General features: G+C 50.7%; 1 protein-coding gene and 1 long non-coding RNA gene across 4 annotated transcripts; one reads left to right on the plus strand and one right to left on the minus strand.

Moving 5' to 3' along the window:
- Positions 1 to 165: 165 nt before the first annotated feature.
- Positions 166 to 22,237, plus strand: POLG (DNA polymerase gamma, catalytic subunit). Of its 3 annotated transcripts, XM_017890157.1 has the most exons (23): positions 166 to 346; positions 1,080 to 1,882; positions 4,726 to 4,921; positions 9,439 to 9,606; positions 9,717 to 9,863; positions 10,013 to 10,092; positions 11,213 to 11,395; positions 11,499 to 11,650; positions 11,825 to 11,951; positions 12,880 to 13,116; positions 14,349 to 14,469; positions 14,677 to 14,763; positions 15,068 to 15,175; positions 15,637 to 15,797; positions 16,521 to 16,574; positions 16,679 to 16,796; positions 17,299 to 17,434; positions 17,551 to 17,797; positions 19,209 to 19,331; positions 19,460 to 19,628; positions 19,824 to 20,032; positions 21,008 to 21,168; positions 21,711 to 22,227. In XM_017890157.1, the coding sequence occupies exons 2-23, from the start codon at positions 1,239 to 1,241 to the stop codon at positions 21,785 to 21,787; spliced, it is 3,705 nt and encodes a 1,234-aa protein (XP_017745646.1). In that variant the 5' UTR covers positions 166 to 346; positions 1,080 to 1,238; the 3' UTR covers positions 21,788 to 22,227. The 3 variants fall into 3 exon arrangements, with proteins under 3 accessions (XP_017745646.1, XP_017745645.1, XP_017745647.1); XM_017890156.1 differs by having other exon boundaries at positions 166 to 1,882; positions 21,711 to 22,237; XM_017890158.1 differs by lacking the exon at positions 15,068 to 15,175 and having other exon boundaries at positions 166 to 1,882; positions 21,711 to 22,209.
- LOC108540903 (uncharacterized) lies at positions 21,285 to 23,504 on the minus strand. Its single transcript, XR_001888796.1, has 2 exons — positions 23,159 to 23,504; positions 21,285 to 22,141 (listed from the first exon to the last, which is right to left on the minus strand). It is a non-coding gene; the product is annotated as an uncharacterized LOC108540903 (long non-coding RNA).
- Positions 23,505 to 24,996: the final 1,492 nt, after the last annotated feature.

The raw sequence follows: 24,996 nt of genomic DNA on the forward strand, positions 1-24,996 counted from the left end.
CGGCTAGCTCGGGACCAACCCACCTGCTCCTTGAGAGGGGGAGGTTGGCCTTTAGTTCGCAGTGTTCCGCAGGGAGAGCCCACCCAGAAGTCCCCTTTCTCCCCCCGCGGGCGGATCGCACCATTGGCGGCCCTCCTATTGGTCGCGCTGGGAGTCTCCCGCTTGCCTCTCGGGTAGCAGCGGGACCTAGTCGGGTGCAGACGGGAAGTTGCTGCTGCCAGCGAAGCGTAGTGGCCGGGTGGAGGCCACACGCCACCCCGAGGCTGCGTAGGCCGCGCGTAGGGGGACGCCGCGCCGTGGGCCTGGGGTCTGGGGAACCGCAGACCGGGAAGCACCGTGCGGACAGGTTTCCGGCGGGTTCGGCGGCGGGGAGGCCGGGTCGCTGAGCGGCGGCGCGGCCCCTCCCTCTCCAGTCAGGGAGCGAGGCCCGGAGCAGGGCGGCGGCTCTGCCGGGCGCAGGCGGGCGGCGGGGCTCACGGGGGTGGCCGCCCACGCCCGCTGCAGGACGCCCTCGGCCGGCTGGGCCGTGGTCCAGGTGTGGGTGGAGGTCCCAGGGGACGGCGGCCCACCTTACGGGTTCGAATCCGGGTTCTGGCACCTCTCGACGCTAGGCTCTCGGGCCACGCCGGTCGCGGTAATGGCAGCCACCATTTGCTTGCCAAGAGCAGGGCCGCAAGACGTAGGCGCCCTGTGTGCTCCGGACAGCGGCCCTGTGTGACAGGCAGAATCTGTAATCCCATTTTACAGAATAGGATATCAGGGCCTAAGGAGCGTTGCCCAAGGTCACACAGCTCGGGAGAGCCAGAAGCGGGGTTCAAAGCCGCGTCGCCCTTCCGCAGACACTGCTCTCTTACTCGCTGCCCTCGGCTTCCCCACGTGGGTCCACTGACGAAGCTGCGTGGACCCCGGTTTCCCCAGGAGGGGTATTGACGTTTCCCAAGTTTTGAGGCTTAACAGAAAATGCAACTGAAGCGCCTGGCACGTGCTGGGGACGCAGTAAATGCTCAAGGAATGGTGACTATGAATACACCTTTTACATGTATGGTAAAATAACGCTTTATATCATCTGTCTCCTTTAGGATTTGGGGTGGAAGGCAGGCATGGTCAAACCCATTTCACTGACAGGAGAGCAGAGACAGGACGTGTCTCTCTCCACGTCTTCTAGCCAGTAAAAGCAGCCAAGCTGGAGTCCAAAGCCAGGTGTTCTGACTCCCAGCGTGGGGGTCCCTGCACCAACCATGAGCCGCCTCCTCTGGAGGAAGTTGGCCGGCGCCACCGTCGTGCCAGGGCCGGTTCCAGCTCCGGGGCGCTGGGTCTCCAGCTCCGTCCCCGCGTCCGACCCCAGCGACGGGCGGCGGCGGCGGCAGCAGCAGCAGCAGCAGCAGCCGCAGCAGCAGCCGCAAGTGCCATCCTCGGAGGACGGGCAGCTGCGGCACAACCCATTGCACATCCAGATGCTCTCGAAAGGGCTGCACGAGCAAATCTTCGGGCAAGGAGGGGAGATACCCGGCGAGGCCGCGGTGCGCCGCAGCGTCGAACACCTGCAGAAGCACGGGCTCTGGGGGCAGCCAGCGGCGCCCTTGCCCGACGTGGAGCTGCGCCTGCCGCCCCTCTACGGGGACAACCTGGACCAGCACTTCCGCCTCCTGGCCCAGAAGCAGAGCCTGCCCTACCTGGAGGCGGCCAACTCGCTGTTGCAGGCCCGGCTGCCCCCGCAGCCCCCGGGTTGGGCCTGGGCGGAGGGCTGGACCCGGTACGGCCCCGAGGGGGAGGCCGTACCCGTGGCCATCCCCGAGGAGCGGGCCCTGGTGTTCGACGTGGAGGTCTGCTTGGCAGAGGGAACTTGCCCCACATTGGCGGTGGCCATATCCCCCTCGGCCTGGTAAGTAGGGGCAGGGTTGGGGACATAAGCAGGCATGGGGGCCCAGCTTAATAGTTTGTTTCAGTGAACATTTACTGAGGTCCTGTTATGTGCTGGGTGCTCACGTAGGGAGCACTGATGTGGTGAATTAGGACTAGACCCCTGTTTATGTGGGACTCACTTTCTGGTGGGTAGATCACAGGCAGTAAGCAAATACCCAAGTAAATGTCAGGCAGTAAAGGCCATGTGGAGAATCACAGTAGAGCGCTGTAGATGAGACCTGTGGGAGGCCACTTAAGATCACCATGATTTGGTGCCTTTACCCGCTCCCCTAATGGCGTCATGAGAAGTTAGTCTGAAAAGTCATTTGAACGGTGTTTCTGTTTGGGGAGCTATTAATTATTTTGGGCAGTAGAAAGCTCCCTTTTGTGGGACTGTCTCAGGCAGTATAGGACATTAGTATCCCCGGCCTTTCCCATAAATGCCAGACCAACACCCCCCGCCCCGCTGCCCCCGCCGCCAACGTTTCCACATGCCCCCTTGAGGCGGCATCTGGTTGACCAACCCTAGTTGAGAAACATTGCTTCCTTCCCCCAGCCTTCCAAGCAGGCATTTTGGTCCCAAACAAGTATATCCAATCTCTCTTTTCTTTTTAAATAACTTTCTAAGTGCTACCCAAGTTTCTTTTTCAAACAATGATGGCAGTACTGTTTCTCCCCTTTTTTTATTCTTCATTCCAGGATTAAAATACTATTTACAACCTTAATGCTTTCAGGCATGGCCAGCAAAAAAGTTGGCAGTTTCTTTATTCCTATTGGAAGCTACATCTTTGTAAAGAAAGCTGCGAAATGTTAAATATGCAGTTGAAAATGGTGAAAACATGGCTAAATAGATAAGGTAGGCATTAATGGCTGAAAAGAGCAAAACTAGATGATTCTGCATTGATTGAGTTCCAGTTACAATGAGAATCACACTACTTAGAATATGTAACTCGATGGTCAAAGTAAAGGGGAATACCGGCCATCATTTGGAAGGATAGAGTAGGCTTTGGTGGCTGAAAGAAAATTAGGAAATCAGTGACAAGAAAGATTTGTTTTTTGATCTGTTGGTCATTTTTGGCCAAGTTACCTCAAGTCCGCTTTTCTCTTCCTCCTCCTTTCTCTCCTTTTACCTCTCCTTTCCCTCCCTGTCCTTCCCTCTCTGCCCTCATTCTCATTCCATTCTTGCCAGTGGTACTCAGGGCATTGGCCTGATGGCAGAAGTCATTGTTAAGGCCTGGGCTCATGCTGGGACCTTCCTCCTAGGAGTCTGACTGGTGGGTGGAGGTGGGTGCCACATGGTGCCCTAATAGCGGTCCACTTTGAACCTGGGCATGCCCCCGCCCCTTAACTGAGTAACATTAGGTACCTGACCATCCCACAGTTTACAATGGGAGGAGAAGCCTTCGTCAGCTCTGAGCCTCCCACGGGGCAGCTTCTTCCCAAAGGCTGTTGGTAAGGGCTTTGGCCATCAGGCTAGAGGGACATCACTCCGGCCATCAACATTTATTAATTATTTTGGGCAGTAGAAAGGGACATCACTCCGGCCATCAACATTTATCTGAGATTCACAGTAAAACTAGTATTAATGGCATAGATCCCTACTCATCTTAAATTTGGCTTTCTTCTTTTTAATCACTAGTTTATAATGAGATGGCTTCATGCACAGCTGCAGAGCTGCATCTTGACACCAGTGTGGCTTTTTATCGTAACCAAAGTCCCTGTTATCACCATGGCCTCAACTATTTGGCATTCTTTAGCCTTTTTGTCTGTGTTGTAAGGGCTTTGACATGCTAAATTAAAAGGTGGGGGGGATTTCTTTTAGTCCCTTGGCTTATTTTCACCATTTGGAGTATGAGTTAGATTTTGTCAGGTTTAAAACTAGGACCCTCTTGCTTTCTCTTTGAAAGAAATTAATTTTATATGTGTTGAATCTGTTGAGCCAGATACTCCCTCTTCCATTCCATAAAGGTTGCAAGGAGCTCCTTCTCTGCAGTGTTGTCCACACATGGCCTCGTCACTCACTTTGATGCTGAGTGGGCCTTGACTGTTGAGAACAATCTGTGGCTTGCAACAGGCATTTCTTCAATGGCCATTCCCCTACACCTAGCCTTGTGGATCTTGAGCAAACTGCAGCCTTTTACTGAATCAGTGTCAGGCCCCCAACAGGCCGCACTCATCCCCTATCCTCCCACCCCCACCTTATCACGTGCACATACATTTTCTCATTCTGGCACTTTCCCTGGTCTCTCACTGAGGGTGAGATTCTCCAAGGTGTGTGATTTGTTCTTTGTCCCCCAGAATCTTTTCAGCCGTGAGATGATTCATCCTGTACATGTGTGCAGTATTTGTCTTTTTTTTTTTTTTTTGCCAGTTCAATTAAAAAAAATCTCCACTTTCGGTTCTGTTACTGTGTTATCTCCTTTACTAGCACTTTGAACAGTAGTTGGTTTGTGCCTACAGACACAAGAGGTTGATAATGTTCATAAAACCTCAGAGCTAGATGTAGACTTAGTGAACACTGGGTCTAGCAAACACCTTGATGGCCCAGGCTGTAACATAATACCTGCATGTAGGTCTAATAGCCCAAAAGTTCCATTTTTTTGTGCAGAAGTTTAAAGAAGCTTTTGTAGCTCTTGTCCACCAGCACACACACCCACCCTGCTACACCTGACCTGTAGCTGAGTTAGGAGCACCCTTTGGTCTCACTTGTGTCCCCAGCTGCCAATACGCCATCTGGCATGTAGTGGTAGGTGTGCAATGGGTGTTGTGGAGTGGAAGTTTAATGTCTCCATGGTGAACCTGCCTGCCTCTCGCCTCCCTCAGGTATTCCTGGTGCAGCCGGCGGCTGGTGGAAGAGCGTTACTCTTGGACCAGCCAGCTGTCGCCGGCTGACCTCATCCCCCTGGAGGTCCCTGCTGGTGCCAGCAGCCCCACCCAGAGAGATTGGCAGGAGCAGTTAGTGGTGGGGCACAATGTTTCCTTTGACCGAGCTCATATCAGGGAGCAATACCTGATCCAGGTANCCTACCTGGAGGCGGCCAACTCGCTGTTGCAGGCCCGGCTGCCCCCGCAGCCCCCGGGTTGGGCTGGGCGGAGGGCTGGACCCGGTACGGCCCCGAGGGGAGGCCGTACCCGTGGCCATCCCCGAGGAGCGGGCCCTGGTGTTCGACGTGGAGGTCTGCTTGGCAGAGGGAACTTGCCCCACATTGGCGGTGGCCATATCCCCTCGGCCTGGTAAGTAGGGGCAGGGTTGGGGACATAAGCAGGCATGGGGCCCAGCTTAATAGTTTGTTTCAGTGAACATTTACTGAGGTCCTGTTATGTGCTGGGTGCTCACGTAGGGAGCACTGATGTGGTGAATTAGGACTAGACCCCTGTTTATGTGGGACTCACTTTCTGGTGGGTAGATCACAGGCAGTAAGCAAATACCCAAGTAAATGTCAGGCAGTAAAGGCCATGTGGAGAATCACAGTAGAGCGCTGTAGATGAGACCTGTGGGAGGCCACTTAAGATCACCATGATTTGGTGCCTTTACCCGCTCCCCTAATGGCGTCATGAGAAGTTAGTCTGAAAAGTCATTTGAACGGTGTTTCTGTTTGGGGAGCTATTAATTATTTTGGGCAGTAGAAAGCTCCCTTTTGTGGGACTGTCTCAGGCAGTATAGGACATTAGTATCCCCGGCCTTTCCCATAAATGCCAGACCAACACCCCCCGCCCCGCTGCCCCGCCGCCAACGTTTCCACATGCCCCTTGAGGCGGCATCTGGTTGACCAACCCTAGTTGAGAAACATTGCTTCCTTCCCCAGCCTTCCAAGCAGGCATTTTGGTCCCAAACAAGTATATCCAATCTCTCTTTTCTTTTAAATAACTTTCTAAGTGCTACCCAAGTTTCTTTTCAAACAATGATGGCAGTACTGTTTCTCCCCTTTTTTTATTCTTCATTCCAGGATTAAAATACTATTTACAACCTTAATGCTTTCAGGCATGGCCAGCAAAAAAGTTGGCAGTTTCTTTATTCCTATTGGAAGCTACATCTTTGTAAAGAAAGCTGCGAAATGTTAAATATGCAGTTGAAAATGGTGAAAACATGGCTAAATAGATAAGGTAGGCATTAATGGCTGAAAAGAGCAAAACTAGATGATTCTGCATTGATTGAGTTCCAGTTACAATGAGAATCACACTACTTAGAATATGTAACTCGATGGTCAAAGTAAAGGGGAATACCGGCCATCATTTGGAAGGATAGAGTAGGCTTTGGTGGCTGAAAGAAAATTAGGAAATCAGTGACAAGAAAGATTTGTTTTTTGATCTGTTGGTCATTTTGGCCAAGTTACCTCAAGTCCGCTTTTCTCTTCCTCCTCCTTTCTCTCCTTTTACCTCTCCTTTCCCTCCCTGTCCTTCCCTCTCTGCCCTCATTCTCATTCCATTCTTGCCAGTGGTACTCAGGGCATTGGCCTGATGGCAGAAGTCATTGTTAAGGCCTGGGCTCATGCTGGGACCTTCCTCCTAGGAGTCTGACTGGTGGGTGGAGGTGGGTGCCACATGGTGCCCTAATAGCGGTCCACTTTGAACCTGGGCATGCCCCGCCCCTTAACTGAGTAACATTAGGTACCTGACCATCCCACAGTTTACAATGGGAGGAGAAGCCTTCGTCAGCTCTGAGCCTCCCACGGGGCAGCTTCTTCCCAAAGGCTGTTGGTAAGGGCTTTGGCCATCAGGCTAGAGGGACATCACTCCGGCCATCAACATTTATTAATTATTTTGGGCAGTAGAAAGGGACATCACTCCGGCCATCAACATTTATCTGAGATTCACAGTAAAACTAGTATTAATGGCATAGATCCCTACTCATCTTAAATTTGGCTTTCTTCTTTTAATCACTAGTTTATAATGAGATGGCTTCATGCACAGCTGCAGAGCTGCATCTTGACACCAGTGTGGCTTTTATCGTAACCAAAGTCCCTGTTATCACCATGGCCTCAACTATTTGGCATTCTTTAGCCTTTTGTCTGTGTTGTAAGGGCTTTGACATGCTAAATTAAAAGGTGGGGGGGATTTCTTTTAGTCCCTTGGCTTATTTTCACCATTTGGAGTATGAGTTAGATTTTGTCAGGTTTAAAACTAGGACCCTCTTGCTTTCTCTTTGAAAGAAATTAATTTTATATGTGTTGAATCTGTTGAGCCAGATACTCCCTCTTCCATTCCATAAAGGTTGCAAGGAGCTCCTTCTCTGCAGTGTTGTCCACACATGGCCTCGTCACTCACTTTGATGCTGAGTGGGCCTTGACTGTTGAGAACAATCTGTGGCTTGCAACAGGCATTTCTTCAATGGCCATTCCCCTACACCTAGCCTTGTGGATCTTGAGCAAACTGCAGCCTTTTACTGAATCAGTGTCAGGCCCCAACAGGCCGCACTCATCCCCTATCCTCCCACCCCACCTTATCACGTGCACATACATTTTCTCATTCTGGCACTTTCCCTGGTCTCTCACTGAGGGTGAGATTCTCCAAGGTGTGTGATTTGTTCTTTGTCCCCAGAATCTTTTCAGCCGTGAGATGATTCATCCTGTACATGTGTGCAGTATTTGTCTTTTTTTTTTTTTTTGCCAGTTCAATTAAAAAAAATCTCCACTTTCGGTTCTGTTACTGTGTTATCTCCTTTACTAGCACTTTGAACAGTAGTTGGTTTGTGCCTACAGACACAAGAGGTTGATAATGTTCATAAAACCTCAGAGCTAGATGTAGACTTAGTGAACACTGGGTCTAGCAAACACCTTGATGGCCCAGGCTGTAACATAATACCTGCATGTAGGTCTAATAGCCCAAAAGTTCCATTTTTTTGTGCAGAAGTTTAAAGAAGCTTTTGTAGCTCTTGTCCACCAGCACACACACCCACCCTGCTACACCTGACCTGTAGCTGAGTTAGGAGCACCCTTTGGTCTCACTTGTGTCCCCAGCTGCCAATACGCCATCTGGCATGTAGTGGTAGGTGTGCAATGGGTGTTGTGGAGTGGAAGTTTAATGTCTCCATGGTGAACCTGCCTGCCTCTCGCCTCCCTCAGGTATTCCTGGTGCAGCCGGCGGCTGGTGGAAGAGCGTTACTCTTGGACCAGCCAGCTGTCGCCGGCTGACCTCATCCCCTGGAGGTCCCTGCTGGTGCCAGCAGCCCCACCCAGAGAGATTGGCAGGAGCAGTTAGTGGTGGGGCACAATGTTTCCTTTGACCGAGCTCATATCAGGGAGCAATACCTGATCCAGGTAAGGTTCCTGGGGCCAGCTACAGGTTCTGGCATGGGATGGGCCAGGAGCCCTAATCTCAGTGGTTACGGAAGGCACTGCTTTCCTGGCAAGTGTCTCTATTGCCTTTGCTGAAGCCACAAGGCCCGTCTGTTGACCAGCTGTGCCTCTGGTCCCTGTGCCTAGCTGTTTATGTCCCCGGGAAAGCCTGGTATAGGACCTAAGTTGTCACAAAGTAATAATGGCCTTTATCTCTGTGGCATTTTAGAGCTTAGCATGGATCTTTTTTTTTTTTTTTTGAGACGGAGTCTCGCTCTGTCACCCGGGCTGGAGTGCAGTGGCCGGATCTCAGCTCACTGCAAGCTCCGCCTCCCGGGTTTACGCCATTCTTCTGCCTCAGCCTCCCGAGTAGCTGGGACTACAGGTGCCCGCCACCTCGCCCGGCTAGTTTTTTGTATTTTTTAGTAGAGACGGGGTTTCACCATGTTAGCCAGGATGGTCTCCATCTCCTAACCTCGTGATCCGCCCGTCTTGGCCTCCCAAAGTGCTGGGATTACAGGCTTGAGCCACTGCGCCCAGCCTAGCATGGATCTTAAAGGTTTTGAGCCACAACCTGGGATCACTTCCTGCCATAACCACTGATGACTACTATGAGGTCCTTAACATCTCTTAAGTCTTAGTTTCCTTTTTTTAATAAAAAGGCAGAGATAACATAAATCTCATAGGATTAATAGGAGGGTTGGAACAATGCCTGCATGTCAAACACTCAGTACTCTGCCTGGTGTATAGTAGTGGCAATTCTTAATTTTATGAAGTGTTTTTTCATTGTATCTTCACAGCAGCCCTAGGAGACAGGCCGGGCAGGGGAGAGCAACCTTAGCCTATAGCTGAGGGTGCTGAGGCTCAGACAGCCTTGTTGACGTGCCCAGGGCCACACAGCTTATGAGTGACAGGGTTGGGGCCAGACCAGATAGCCCTGAAGGCTTTGTTTTGGCCACTCTGTATCTACGTTGCTCGGAGCTATTGCTGGAAGCTGGGAAGGACTTGCACGTTGGGTTTGAGCCAGGCCTGCATCTTAAAGGGTGGCTAGGATTTGGGAAGGCAGGCCCCTTAAAGGTGATGGGGCAAGCATGAACAAACACGAGGATTCTGTATTTTGTGCTGGAGGCTGTGTGCTGGGAGGGGAGGCTGTTTGAGGAGCTGAGGTGGGGCTGGAGGTCCACACTACTAAGCAGTGGTGGGCTGGCCCCACAGTTGCAGCCTCCCTCCTTCCCTTTCCTTTCCTCCTCTTCTTCCTCAGGGTTCCCACATGCGTTTCCTGGACACCATGAGCATGCACATGGCCATCTCAGGGCTAAGTAGCTTCCAGCGCAGTTTGTGGATAGCAGCCAAGCAGGGCAAGCACAAGGTCCAGGGCCCCACAAAGCAAGGCCAGAAGTCCCAGAGGAAAGCCAGAAGAGGCCCAGCGGTGAGAGCACACTGCCAGTGGGCAGGAGCCTAGTGCTTGGGACCCCCCTCACCAGCCCGTCTGACCCGAGGCCAAGCTGATCTGCCGTGTCCCTTGCTCTGGTTCCCCAGATCTCATCCTGGGACTGGCTGGACATCAGCAGTGTCAACAGTCTAGCAGAGGTGCACAGACTTTATGTAGGGGGGCCTCCCTTAGAGAAGGAGCCTCGAGAACTGTTCGTGAAGGGTACCATGAAGGACATTCGTGAGAACTTCCAGGTATGGTGCTAGAGGGGGCTCTCGGGAGATGGGCTGTGGCACACCCCTAGCTGCGCTTGGGGAGATACAACTGCCAGGCCTGACCCTGAGACCTGGTGGTGGTAATGGGATGGCTGCCCACCTTGCGTCTTCCTGTCACCTTGTGCCAGGACCTGATGCAGTACTGTGCCCAGGACGTGTGGGCCACCCATGAGGTTTTCCAGGAGCAGCTACCGCTCTTCTTGGAGAGGTGAGGGGGAGCCCATGTGGGAATCTTTGGGGGTCAGTGTGTTCCTGGTACCTGGGCCTGCTGTAATCAGGTGGCACTGGTTCTATCTCAGGTTGGGGACCTTAGCTTTTCTAGGCTGAAAGAATGGAGCCCTTCTGTCCAGTGGTGTCCATCTGGGCCCTGGACTCTGGATTTCTACAGAAGCGCTGGAAGGGAGGGTCATGGAGTTGTGCTTGTGTTTCATGTGCATGGTCCTGGTTTACTATGCACCTTCTCTGAACTAGATCCTTAACCAAGGGCTTCATGTACATCATGCTTATGTTTATTAATGAGTCCGTCTTATGAAGTGACCCTTGTGTAGCTGAAAATTCAGGTATATTTGTACCAAAGATACTGAGAGAAGAAGGAAGGGAAGAAAATGTGGCTAGAACTTTTGACCCAAAGCTTAACTACTAATAGCTTACTGTTGGCTAGAAGCTTTACTGATAACATAATATATATTTTGTATGTTGTATGTATTATATGTTATATTCTTAAAGTAAGCGAGAGAAAATAAAATGTATTAAGAAAATCATGAGGAGAAAATGTGTTTACTATTCATTAGGTGGAAGTGGATCATCATAAAGATCTCTGTCCTTCATGTTGAGTAGGCTGAGGAGGAGAAGGAGGAGGGGGGTTGGGCTTGCTGTCTCGGGTGGCTAAGGCAGAAGAGAGTAAGTGTGTAAGTGAACTTGCACGATCCAGACCTGTGTTGTTTAAAGGTCAACTGTATTTTACCACCCAAGTTGTGAGGTTCAGGCATGATGTTTTTCATGTATGGGATTATTAGCACAGTGCCTGGCACACAGTTATTACTCCATGTGTGGCAGCCATTTTCACTTTCGCCATCTATATTTCCCACATTACCCCTGAGGATGGGATGATATTGTTCCCATTTTATAGATGAAAGAACTGAGACTCCAAGAGATGGGGTTACTTACCCAGGGATGAGTAACAGTGAGCTGGGATTTAATGCCTTGTCTGACTTTTGAGCTGTGCCATGTCGGTGGCTCAGTTGAGGCTTGCTAAACCAGCTCAGGGATTGGGCCAAAGTCTTGCCTCCTGTGGTCATTTATGGCAGCTGCTGGTGTTTGCCTCCAAGGTGTCCCCACCCAGTGACTCTGGCTGGCATGCTGGAGATGGGTGTCTCCTACCTGCCTGTCAACCAGAACTGGGAGCGTTACCTGGCAGAGGCACAGGGCACTTATGAGGAGCTCCAGCGGGAGATGAAGAAGTCGTTGATGGACCTGGCCAACGACGCCTGCCAGCTGCTCTCAGGAGAGAGGTAGCCAGGCCTTGGGTGGGCAGGATCTAGGCAGGGGACTGGCAGGTGGGTGGTCTAGCCTTCAGCTTAGCCTTAGTCCTGCCCTAGTGGACTGACTCTGTAGGTACAAAGAAGACCCCTGGCTCTGGGACCTGGAGTGGGACCTGCAAGAATTTAAGCAAAAGAAAGCTAAGAAGGTGAAGAAGGAGCCAGCCACAGCCAGCAAGTTGCCCATCGAGGGGGCTGGGGCCCCTGGTGATCCCATGGATCAGGAAGGTGGGGAGCATGGGCAGGAGGTAGAGGTAGGGTAGGGGTTGTTGCTGGGAAGGTCCTGTGATTGAAGGGGTCCTTGGAAAGGGTTGCTCCAGCCTTTTGGAGATGAGCGGGTGGGAGCAGGTCTTACTGAGAGTTCCTTCTCCTGCTCCTGATTGTCTTCCCCTACCCTCACAGACCTCGGCCCCCGCAGTGAGGAGGAGGAGTTTCAACAAGATGTCATGGCCCGCGCCTGCTTGCAGAAGCTGAAGGGGACCACAGAGCTCCTGCCCAAGCGGCCCCAGCACCTTCCTGGACACCCTGGGTGAGCCCAGCCCACCCCCAGCAGTGTATCTAGAGTCCACCCTTGCGCCATTCTCAAGACAGACCTGGTCTGGGTTCTGGCACAGAGGCATCATGCACATGTGTACTTACTGACCTGCTGCCATTCATTCATACTGTCTTCCAGTCCTGTTCTCATTTGCTCACTCTGGACTGGCTTACTGGAGTCATTCAGCACTGTTCTGAGCACCTGCTGTGCACTGGCCCGTGGCAGCCACTGGGTGTACAGACTGGAGCATAGCTCCTCCTTTCCAGTAGTTCCTTTTTTTCTAGGAGAAGCCAGGCATGTAGACCAGCTAGTACAGCTGGTGTCCATAGGTAGTTTTGACTCTGCCTGGGGAAATAAATCAAGAAGCTTTCCTTGAGAAGGTGCCCTTTCCTTTGAGCCTGATAGGGTGGCAGAGATGAGAAAAAGGGCAGCCAGGGTGAGCAGCAGGGTGCCAGCTTTGCACTTGCATGACCCTGAGAGCAAGTGTCCTGAGTGCCTTCCTAGCTTCACCCTGGGCTCCACTCTGGTGAACAGCCTGCAAGAGAGCACCCAGAAGGACTGGTGTTTCTCTAGAGGAGTGGGGAGGGCAGATGTGCTCCCTCCTCTGGTCAGTTACACTGGATGAAATGGAGCTTGGGAAGGAAGGAGCCCTGCCCTGGGCCAGGGTATGCTTTTGTGTCCTGGCTTCTGACTAGTGCAGTGGGATTGACTTAGTGTCTTTGCTTTTGAAATATTCTTCTAGAGGATTCCATGGGGGTCCTGGCTAAAGCATCCCAGAGGAGGGGATGGTGGCTGTAGGCTGGGGTCACCAGAAAGCCCCAGGGCTTTGGAGGGTGGGTGGGGCATATTGTGGGAGAGAGAACCTTCCCCCCAACAACTGCCCTTACCATTGTGACACTGCTGTCTTCCTGGTGGGACGTAGATGGTACCGGAAGCTCTGTCCCCGGCTAGACGACCCTGCATGGACCCCAGGCCCCAGCCTCCTCAGCCTGCAGATGCGGGTCACACCTAAACTCATGGCACTGACCTGGGATGGCTTCCCTCTGCACTACTCAGAGCGTCATGGCTGGGGCTACCTGGTGCCTGGGCGACGGGACAACCTGGCCAAGTTCCCGACAGGTACCACCCTGGAATCAGCTGGGGTGGTCTGCCCCTACAGGTAAGGCTCAGGCCCAGGGGAGGAAGGGGCTGGAGCCTAGGGACCCCTTCCCCTCAGGCTAGTGGAAAGAGTTTGGGTTCAAGAGTCTGAGTTCAGAAGAAGGGAAAACACACACAAGGCGTCTGGGTTCACGTTTTTTTTTTTTTCTTTTTTTTTTGAGACGGAGTCTCGCTCTGTCGCCTGGGTTGGAGTGCAGTGGCCGGATCTCAGCTCACTGCAAGCTCCGCCTCCCGGGTTCACGCCATTCTCCTGCCTCAGCCTCCTGAGTAGCTGGGACTACAGGCGCCTGCCACCTCGCCCGGCTAGTGTTTTGTATTTTTTTTTAGTAGAGACGGGGTTTCACCGTGTTAGCCAGGATGGTCTCGATTTCCTGACCTTGTGATCCGCCCGTCTCGGCCTCCCAAAGTGCTGGGATTACAGGTTTGAGCCACTGTGCCCGGCCTCATGTTTTTTTTTTCCATGGCTACCCTTACCCTCTGGATCTCAGAGGCCCTGGGAGGGAGTACGTTGAGATGTTCAGAGTAGGGAGGACTAAAGGCCTTCCTCTTGGGCCGGGCAGCACAGCTGCCTTCACAGGAACATGCAGAGGGCTGTTACAAGTAGCAGGGAGATGGGCTTTTTAAAAAATGTATGTATAATTTGAGTGATAATTGTGGGCCAAGCAGTGCTTCCCTCATTTGTTCCCCAAGGAGCCCCATGAGCTAGAATGGTTAACCCCATGTTGTAGTTGACAAAGGCTCTGTTGACTTGTTTAAGATCACAGAACCTGAGCTTTAGACAAGCAGGTGTTGGGGAGAAACTTACAGTGGCCCAGAATTACGAGTCCTGGCTTTTCAAGGCAGCCTGAGTCTCTTGCAGGGCCTTGGGACAAAAGGGGTAAGACTGGCCTTGCTCCTTTGAGCCTAAGGGTAGGTGAGCTGGCAAGAGCCAGCCTGCAGCTGGGCCCTGGGTCCTGTCCTCTTGCTGTGCTCTCAGAACTTCTCTTGAGTTCTATAGTGTAAGAGGAACTTGGATTTGAGTGAGACAAGGCCTCAAACCCCAGCCTGCTGCCAGAGTGCTGTCATTTTTAGTTTGTCAGTCCCTGTCTAAAACCCGGGGAAAGTGCTGTCTGGTTCTGCCTCAGAGCTGACTCTGAGGACTAAACAAAGGGAATTGTGGAAGGCACCAGCAAGCTGCCTGGCCCACAGTGGGCATATGGTAATCAGAGGCTGCTGCTGCTGTTCTCTGCCCAGAGCCATCGAGTCCCTGTACAGGAAGCACTGTCTCGAACAGGGGAAGCAGCAGCTAACGCCCCAGGAGGCCGACCTGGCTGAGGAGTTCCTGCTCACTGACAATAGTGCCATATGGCAAACGGTGAGGGCAGGCTCTGAACCTGAGCTTTGGGGAGGGGAAGTCTCTGTGTTCCACCCAGGGAAGGAGCAGCCTTTTTGGGTGGGAGGCTGGCACTGGTGGCTTACCCCAGACTGACCTGTGGTGTCTGAGTACCATGCAGGGAGGGGCTGGTGGATTGGGACCTACCCAGTCCCATGCTTCACTCTCTTGGTCCTTGGACCACTCCAGGTAGAAGAACTGGATTACTTAGAAGTGGAGGCTGAGGCCAAGGTGGAGAACTTGGGAGCTGCAGTGCCAGGTCAACCGCTGGCTCTGGTGAGCAGTGCACCTGCCCAGGGGTTCTCTGGGTGGGTGCTGGGTGGAATGGGCTTCCTCTTGCCCATGTAGTTCTTCCCAGCCAGAGTTCCCTAGGTCTTAGGGGGGTTGGAGATGCCACCCTGTCCCTGGGAGGCCCCACACATGTTGGAGGACAAGGAGAAAGCCTGAGTGAGACCTCATGGCCATCTTGTCATTTCCCAGCTGATGACAGTTTCAGGCCCTTTTCCCACTCCCTACCCCCTGGCCCTTGCTGAATGCAGGTGCTGGTACAGGGCCTGATCTAGGTGTGTGGCCCCCACAGACTGCCCCTGGCAGCCCCAAGGACAGCCAGCCCAACTATCACCATGGCAACGGACCTTACAATGATGTGGATATCCCTGGCTGCTGGTTTTTCAAGCTGCCTCACAAGGTGTGTCCTGGGTCATGGCCTGTCCTGTGGTGTGTCCTTACTCTGCTCAAGGCCCACAGCAGGACTTCAGAGTGACACACCTGAGACTATCCTTTTTGTGGGAATGACTAGTAGAGGGACAGAGTGTGATTTCAGGTACATACTGTCATGTCTCAGCTTTTGTTTTTCTAATGAAAGTCGGGTAGCAAGGGGCACATCTGGTACGTGATAGATTCTGCCGATTTGTCACTATGTGGGGAGCCAGGTTTTCTTGTGTCTGTGTCCTGGGGTCATGTGTGTGCGCATGTGTGTGCGCGCATGTTTGTGTGTGCGCATTTGTGCATGTGTGATGCAATCAGGGATTTGCCTCAGACTGCTGAGGTTCTGGGCTCAGTGTTGGGAGGAGTGCAGGTGCTCACATTGGTTCCCCACCCGGGGGTCTGCCACCTGCCTCCAGCCCCTGCTTCCTTTGCTCTATCCAGGATGGTAATAGCTGTAATGTGGGAAGCCCCTTTGCCAAGGACTTCCTGCCCAAGATGGAGGATGGCACCCTGCAGGCTGGCCCAGGAGGTGCCAGTGGGCCCCGTGCTCTGGAAATCAACAAAATGATTTCTTTCTGGAGGAACGCCCATAAACGTATCAGGTGGGCCACCATGGGAGGAGTCCTGGGACGCCTTTCCCCCCTCTTCCCACCCAGGGACCTCTGACTAACCCTGGATTCCCACAGAGGGCCAGCCTAGCTGTGGTCCAGAGGCCTGGCTACTTTTGGTCCTGGTGCCATGGACCTTGGGCAAGTCTTCCCCTCTAGCTTCAGTTTCCCTGTTAATGTAAAAAGAATGGTGCTGTAGGACCATGAGAGCCCTTCGTAGCTCCCAACAGAACCTCTTGGTGTAACTGCTGGAGCCATGGGATATGGCTGAGGACCATGGAGAGCTGGTGGCCTGTAAGCCTGTTGGGGGCTGGGAGCTGGGTCTTGTAGTCAGGAATGGCAGATGTATTCATCTTGAAGGCCATTTCCAAGGTGGTTGTGGCCACCAGCACACTCTGGTGAGCAGAGTGGGTTTTGGGATGGTGAAGTCTGCCTGTGTGTAGGAAGAGGCAGTGGTGGAAGGAGTGCCTCATGAATGCCCCCCAGAGAGGAGCAGGAGCTCACTCAGAGGCCTGGCTGGTTCCCAGATGGCTTATGCTCTTGACTGGTATATCACAGGACCCCAGGCTTTGGCTGAGCCAGGGCTCACCTTGAGTCCAGTTAGTGAGGCTGGGTAGGAGTATAGCAGTCCAGGAGGTGGGCAGGTGAGGGCCATGGTGGGATGCGGGATAGATTCTGCTTCCCATGGCTGTGCTGAGCCTCACTTTGTCCCCGCAGCTCCCAGATGGTGGTGTGGCTGCCCAGGTCAGCTCTGCCCCGTGCTGTGATCAGGTATGGTCTGCTGAGTGGTTGTAAGGATAGGAGAACTGAGGTGAAGTGATAGGTCCTAGGGCCAAAGCAACTAAGACCCATTTCCTTCCCCTGTACCCTACCAGGCACCCCGACTATGATGAGGAAGGCCTCTATGGGGCCATCCTGCCCCAAGTGGTGACTGCTGGCACCATCACTCGCCGGGCTGTGGAGCCCACGTGGCTCACCGCCAGCAATGCCCGGGTATGTGTCATCTGCACCTCTGGCCCCTGCTCTTCCTCTCCCAGGTCTGTAGAAACTCAGCTCTGAGGGCCTTTAGGTATTTAGCAAGGAGCATGAAAAGGATCCTGTGATCTGGGGTCAGGCAGGACTCTAGTTCACTGCCTGACCCAGATTTTGGAGTGGATGGAAGACAGGAAAATCTGGCTTCATGATTCCTGTCCACTCCTTCAGTAAATGTGTTCTGGGCACCTGCTCCTGGCCAATGACAGGTGTAATAGCTACATCTCTCATGGAATTTAGATGGGACCATGTAGGTGAGGGGTCTGGCATAGCGCTAGGCATAGAGTAGATTCTTTACCTGTCACCCAATTGCTGATAGGCAGCTGTCTCTAGAACTATGGAGTTTGATCCAGTGCTGTCTGGCATTCTCTAAAGCCATTCCCTTAGGAAAGGCTCTCAGTCAACTCTGGCTCCAGGAATAGGGTAGGAGGAGTCTCATTTGGGTATCTCACTCTTCCCACAGCCTGACCGAGTAGGCAGTGAGTTGAAAGCCATGGTGCAGGCCCCACCTGGCTACACCCTTGTAGGTGCTGATGTGGACTCTCAAGAGCTGTGGATTGCAGCTGTGCTTGGAGACGCCCACTTTGCCGGCATGCATGGTGAGCAGGAGCCGGGGTTGGGGCAGCCCAGCCCCTCAGGTAGCATATTGACAGTTCTGATGAACACTGGGCAGAATGTTCCTGAGTTTCTATTCTCACTCCTGCTTATCTTCCAGGCTGCACAGCCTTTGGGTGGATGACACTGCAGGGCAGGAAGAGCAGGGGCACTGATCTACACAGTAAGACAGCCGCTACCGTGGGCATCAGCCGTGAGCATGCCAAAGTCTTCAACTACGGCCGCATCTATGGGGCTGGGCAGCCCTTTGCTGAGCGCTTACTAATGCAGTTTAACCACCGGCTCACACAGCAGGAGGCAGCTGAGAAGGCCCAGCAGATGTACGCCATCACCAAGGGCCTCCGCTGGTGAGGGTTCCTCTCCCATCCACTTTTAACACCCAGGACCTGAAGCCTGCTTTACTGTCCTTTAGTACTTCCATCTGTTCTATCTCGTGCCCATTACTTGAACCCTCACCTAGCCCCTCTCCTTCTACAACTGTGTAACCTAGCTCTGGGATGATTTGTCCTGTTGTGACATTTGCTTGCTTTATAGTCAGCCTTAAACAGTTTTTCCTCATGGGAGTAAAGCTATACTTTTGGTTTACTATCACCAAGTGGTAGCATCTTGACAATTCTGATTATGCTGCATAATCAATAATATAGGGGTTGCAAACTCAGATGCCTACAGGGAATGAGAGCAAATGGAGTGGGTGGAAGACAGGAGTTGACAGGAGGGCGCTGTGGCAAACTGGAGCATGTAGGCTGATGTTGATACAGGAGAAAGCATTACCAGGCCTCCAGGTTACTTAGCCTAGCTCTCCAATTTGTTTCCTTTCATAGTAGTGCATACTGTGTGCTCAGGGCCTTAGCAGACTCTGGAGGGTTCCAAAAGTGTGAGGGAAGAGAGGTACAACTTCCTGAGGTACAATACATTGTCCACATTTAATTAGCTGGCTCACTGTGGAAACTTTCTTATGAACAACTAAAAGTTAAGTATGTGATAAATGATATAGTGGTTGATGACTGTAAATGCAGGAAAGGGGAGCTGAGTATCACCCAGTAGATAAAGTTGAGGTTGGGTAAGGCTCATACCGTGAGCAGCATGTGCTGGTGGAGGCAAGAAAGGTGGTGGGGCTTTAGTTGTGGACACCTTTGAAAGTGTCACAGGAGTTTGGACTGCGGGCGCAGGTGGTAGGGAAGCCGTTTACACAAGTGAGTGACGGGTCTCTGGAGCCTTCAGGCAACAAGCCTCGTGAGATCTGCAGGTTAGATGGAAGCTGAATTGTCTAGGGTTGTGGCAGTTGAGAAGGGTAAGCCAGGCCTGGCTGTTGTGTTTTCTGCTTCAACAAATGCTCCCTCCCCTTCAGGGTAGCCTATTCTTACCCCATCCCCCCAAATCTAGAGTGATGGTCCTTGCTGCCTCCTGAATATAAGGCCCGTGTTGGTCATTGGACAATTCAGTGTCTAAAGAAACAGGACAGTAGGAATAGTGGTTGCTCGTGTGCTGGAGTCTTTGTCCTTTATTGGGCTACTATGGGGTGGCCCAGGCTTTGGGGCTACAAAAGCCTGGGCTGCATCTCTTTCTAGCTCCGTGATCCTAGGCAAGGCACTTAGCCTCTCTGAGCCTGTTTCTTCCTCTGAATAAAAGCCTTTAGGAGACTGGCATGATGCCAGTGTTTTTGAAAGTTGAAGTGATGTGAACATTCCATGCCAAGGCACTAGGTGTGGCACAGGAAGCACTCCTGTGGAATGATGGTGATAACAACGCTGCCCCCAGGTATCGGCTGTCAGATGAGGGTGAGTGGCTGGTGAGGAAGTTGCACCTCCCAGTGGACAGGACTGAGGATGGCTGGATTTCCCTGCAGGATCTGCGCAAGGTCCAGAGAGAAACTGCAAGGAAGTAAGAACCTTCTTTGTGTTAAGGATGGAGGGAGGGGTCTGGGCTTGCCCCAGAAGAACTTGGATGCTTTGTTTTTCAGCTTTGAGATGCTGAAAGACAGAGTCTGCCCTCTGTTTCTGGTCCCTTAGGTCACACTGGAAGAAGTGGGAGGTGGTTGCTGAACGGGCATGGAAGGGGGGCACAGAGTCAGAAATGTTCAATAAGCTTGAGAGCATTGCTACGTCTGACATACCACGTACCCCGGTGCTGGGCTGCCGCATCAGCCGAGCCCTGGAGCCCTCGGCTGTCCAGGGAGAGGTATCTTGCTACCTTTGGAGCATAGGCAGAGGGGCCCCCGGGGAGGGCAGGGCAGAGGGCAGGGCACAGGCTCCCTGTGGACCTTACCAGTGTTCGTAGGTAGGGCCAGAGTGAAGCTTCTCTTGGGGCTTCTACCCTAGAGTTAATTGGTATGTAGCATAGCCCCTCTCACCTGTGCCCACTTTCCCTCCCCAGTTTATGACCAGCCGTGTGAATTGGGTGGTACAGAGCTCTGCTGTTGACTACTTACATCTCATGCTTGTGGCCATGAAGTGGCTGTTTGAAGAGTTTGCCATAGATGGGCGCTTCTGCATCAGCATCCATGACGAAGTTCGCTACCTGGTGCGGGAGGAGGACCGCTACCGTGCTGCCCTGGCCCTGCAGATCACCAACCTCTTGACCAGGTATGCGGGGCCCATGGCCTCTAGCCTGGCCATGTGCTCCTATGTGGGGCTTTGGGTGAGCGCTTCTTGGGCCAGACTGGGCAGTTTTGAGTTTTCATCCCCCTAGAAGTGAATGTTTCACCTTCTTATTTCTAATTTTAAAAGTTATAATCCTAAAATGACTAGCCTCAATTTTTTAAAAAAAGAGTTCTTGGGTTTGAAAATGTCAAATACCAAGACTGATCATTGAGGAAGCTGTGAGGTTAGGGGAATTATTCCAAAGGGTGGTACTCACACTTTTCTATTTTGAAAATCAAATGACAGAAGCCTTTTCTCATTTCATAGAAAATTGAGATGTTTTTCTTTCTCCCATAAATGTTTCCTTAAGTGCCAAAAGTTTGTTACTTGACTGCTAACAGAAAACATTGTTAATGGGGACACTCAAATACGATTTTTAAAAATATCTTATATATTTTATATATTGAGTTGTATTTTCTTGTAGTAAAATTCCTAGTTCTTATGGATGAATTAAATGATATTACCGTTCCATGTTGATCTGCCACTCAGAACCAGTTTGGGAACCATGATCTATCCTGATTATTGGGTAAATAAGAGATGTTTACAATATTCAACATTGTTCCCATTGCCCTCTTAATCATCTCCGGGGGGTTATGCTTAACAAAGCTAAAAGTCCTCATTTATGCTTCAAACTCTGGCCCAATTGGAAGTGATTTCGTATATTAATAAAGTGTACCAAACTGGAAAAAAAAAGTGTGTTGAGTCCATAATTGCATTTCAGTATCTCAGTGGGAGGTTAGGCTGCTGGATGGAAGACAGTGCTGGACCTTCACCTTTCTTGACTTAGCTAAGTGAACAGATGGGGTGTTGGACCAGGGGAAGCCCTGCTCTAAGGGGTGTGGGGTCATTGCTCCAGGAGTGATGCGTCTGTGTTCACAGGAGGGGCATGACTGTGAGGGGAGATTGGGTCTCTTTCAGGTGCATGTTTGCCTACAAGCTGGGTCTGAATGACTTGCCCCAGTCAGTCGCCTTTTTCAGTGCAGTTGATATTGACCGGTGCCTCAGGAAGGAAGTGACCATGGATTGTAAAACCCCTTCCAACCCAACTGGGATGGAAAGGAGATACGGGATTCCCCAGGGTGAGCACAACGCATTTGTTTCTCATTACAGATAGGATCTGAGGTGGACTAGTGAGTGGGTTTTGCAGAACAGGAAGCTTGGGGCCCCAGAGATCACCCTCTTGACTTATGCTATATTCTAGGCTAATTTCAGTTTATAAGGTGCCCTGTATCCACAGTGAATGTGACATGATGTTTCAGAAATGAACACAGCAGAGCTTCAAATATTCTACCTGTACCTGTCCCCTACTTCAACCACAGCAGAAATGTTTAAAGAGGATTTATTCTATAGAGTGCATTCTTAGATGACAGAAAAACAAACTGTGCTTTAAATACCAAACAAGTAAATCAGAAAGCTTATTTTCTATTTAAAATGTATCTAAGACAGACTTATTTTACATAAAAAGAAAACAGACCCTCCTAACATGTAACATTACCATTCGTGACAATTGTTCTCAACCTTTCACTCTCCTTTTTGACCTTAGCATTAAGCTCGTTTGCTCACTTCTGAGCTCTCAGTTAGTTATTGAGGTGGCTCCTAACCAATTTGCACTATTTTTCAGGTGAAGCGCTGGATATTTACCAGATAATTGAACTCACCAAAGGCTCCTTGGAAAAACGAAGCCAGCCTGGACCATAGCACTGCCTGGAGGCTCTGTATTTGCTCCCATGGAGCTTCATCGGGGCAGTGCAGGCTCCCAAACTCAGGCTTTCAGCTGTGCTTTTTGCAAAAGGGCTTGCCTAAGGCCAGCCATTTTTCAGTTCCTGGATCTGCCAAGAAGATTCCTTCTAGCTGAAGGTGCAGTTGAATTCAGTGGGTTCAGAACCAAGATGCCAACATCGGTGTGGGCTGTAGGACAAGGGGCATTGTTGCTTGTTGGGTAAAAATGAAGCAGAAGCCCCAAAGTTCACATTAACTCAGGCATTTCATTTATTTTTTCCTTTTCTTCTTGGCTGGTTCTTTGTTCTGTTCACCATGCTCTGATGCAGTGCCCTAGAAGGGGAAAGAAGTAATGCTCTAACGTGATAAACCTGCTCCAAGGCAGTGGAAATAAAAAGAAGAAGAAGAAAAAAAACTCTTATCTTCTCATCAAAGCCTGTGTTACTCATGCTTTCCCCCCTTTCCCACTCACAGGAGGTAATTACGTTGAAGAAGAGGAAGGAGTCCTCCGAAGTGTAGAGTAAGGCAGTGCCACCTTCTCTTAGGACTTTTCCTATACTGAGGAAACTCATGGGACAAAATGATAGAGAAGAAGCTATTGGCATCAAAATGCTACATGACTCTCCTGAGTGCAGCTGCCAAGTGGGTAAAGGGAGTGGATGGGGCCAGGTACATTACACCCTGGAGTGTGATCATCTGAAGAATGCATGTTCAAAATTCTTGAGAAGTCAGAAATCCAGGGCATTTGTATGTAAACTTCCAATTTTGAAATGGGAGTGGGCTACTGATTTGCTACGTATCAGACGAACCTAAGGTGAAAATTTTAGGTGCTAGAAGTAAGGAAACATTTGGTTCTGTTTCAAAGATGGTGCAGGGATGGGGATGTGGCACTGTCACTGGTAAGAGTAAAGGGAGAGGAACAAACCACAAGGGAAAAGGTTAAGACATTGGCATGAATTGAAGAAAGAAGCCTTAACCCAAACTAATGAGTGGCCTTTGAATGAGGGTATGACTTGAGAAGTAAACTAGTTTCTGAGCCAGACTGCTATAGCTGGTCATCATCCAGTTTAAAGGATAACAGGAAGAGGACCCACAGCAGGACACTGTTTTGTTACCACCTATTTCCTGGAAGGGTTTACCAAAAATGTATGCAAGTTGGGGCAACTTCATTGGTCCAAAGTTTATAGCCCTTCTGAGAGTTCTTGACTCTCATCTTTGCCTGATCACCTTTTTAGCCCTTTCCAAGTCTGTTGCCCTTCCACTAATCTCTGACTGCTCACAGATAGGCTGCTAACCAGCTAGGAAGAGTGGCTGGGATTCGCTGGGCCCCAGCAAGAAGCCAGCACTGACCTCTTCATTTTCATCTTCACCACCCTCTCGAAGAACCATGTCTAGGATGTTTCCTTTGATCTTGAAGTCTCGTGAGGTGCTGAGCTTCATGTGCTGCATCAGGTTCACCTGTGACAGGATTGTAAGCATGGGACATCTCCCTACTCATAGGTCCTTCCAGAACAGCTTAAGCCATTTTTAGTGCACCTCTGAGAAACCTTTCGGTTTCTACCTAAAGCAAGCACACACCCACACTTCCTTCTGTATGCTGGGGTTCAGGCCATCAGATCAGGAACAGTAAAGAGGCTGAGTGTGGTGGTTCATGCCTGTAATCCCAGCACTTTGGGAGGCTGAGGTGGGAGGATCACTTCAGGCCAGGAGTTTGAGACCAGCCTGGGCAATACAGACCCCATCTCTATAAAAACAAACCCAGAAATTAGTAGGTGTGGTGGCATATGTCTGTAGTCCCAGCTACTCTGGAGGCTGAGGCCAGAAGATCACTTGAATCTGCACTCCAGCCTGGGTGACAGAATGAGACACCATCTCAAAAAAAGGGGGGGGGGGGGGGATGGCAAACACACAAATGGCCCAGAGTCTTTTTTCCTCCATTGTAGTTGTGCTGCTTTAGTTTGCTAGATCTGTCAAGAAGGTAAATGGGAATGGAAGAACATAATAAGAGAATGTTTACCTTGGACCTCTTAGAAAGGTGGATGAGAAATTTTTCATACTGTTCAATGGCAAAGATGAGGTTAGGGATTGGCTTGGTTTCCCGAAGAACTCTGGCCTAAGGGCGAAGAACATAAGACAAATTTCAGGTTGAACTGTTTTTGAAGTTTTCCTCTGAAGTTGTCACTTACAAAACTGTGTATGGCTTTGGGGGAAAAGTCTGTTTTCCAATCAAATGCAGTTTTACTTATATACCAGTAATCTAAAATTTTTGACAGTTCAATCTGGAAGGACCCAAATGCCAGTAGAGATAATTGCACTGATCCTTTCCATTTATAATTCCAGTATTTGTTGTTATCTAGAGACTGAGGAGAGCAGGATCATTTGCAGAAATTTAGTTGCTTTTCTAACTTGATATTCTTAAGCCTATTCTGACCCTAGCTCTATTTCCTTGTTCTGGTTTGGTTATGAGTTTTCACTGCTGGGATTATATATCTTTCCCCCTAACTTGAATTGTAATTTGTAGGTCCTTATACACTTTTTGTGTGTGTGTATATGTATATATGTGTGTGTGTCTGTGTGTTTGTGTGTGTATATATATTTATATATTTTTTTTAACCCATGAGGATACTGTACACATTTTTTTTTTAACATTATCTTGGAGCTAAATCCAGAGAGCTGAACATTTAGATGTTTATTTTTTTCGTATCTCTCCAGTATAAATATACTATAACCTATTTAGCCAGTCCTCTATTAATGGATATCTTTGTTTCTAATATTTCACTTTTATGAATAATGTTGTGAGGACCATCCTGTACACAGGCCTGTATATCCTAAAAGTGAAACTGTTACGTCAGAATGTATGTTTATCTTCTGAGATTCAGTAGTCATTGCTAAGCCTCTGGAGAGGCTGTACTAACTTTTTTTTTTTTTTTTTTTTTGAGACGGAGGTCTTGCTCTGTCGCGCCGGGGCTGGAGTGGCAGTGGCCCGGGATCTCAGCCTCACTGCAAGCTCCGCCCCCCCGGGTTTTACGCCATTCTCCTGCCTCAGCCTCCGGAGTAGCTGGGACTACAGGCGCCCGCCACCTCGCCTGGCTAGGTTTTTTTTTTGTATTTTTAGTAGAGACGGGGTTTCACCGTGTTGGCCAGGATGGTCTCCATCTCCTGACCTCGTGATCCGCCCGTCTCGGCCT

This window comes from Rhinopithecus bieti, unplaced genomic scaffold (genome assembly GCF_001698545.2).
Source record: "Rhinopithecus bieti isolate Rb0 unplaced genomic scaffold, ASM169854v2 scaffold_20154, whole genome shotgun sequence".
NCBI classification, from domain to species: Eukaryota; Metazoa; Chordata; class Mammalia; order Primates; family Cercopithecidae; genus Rhinopithecus; species Rhinopithecus bieti.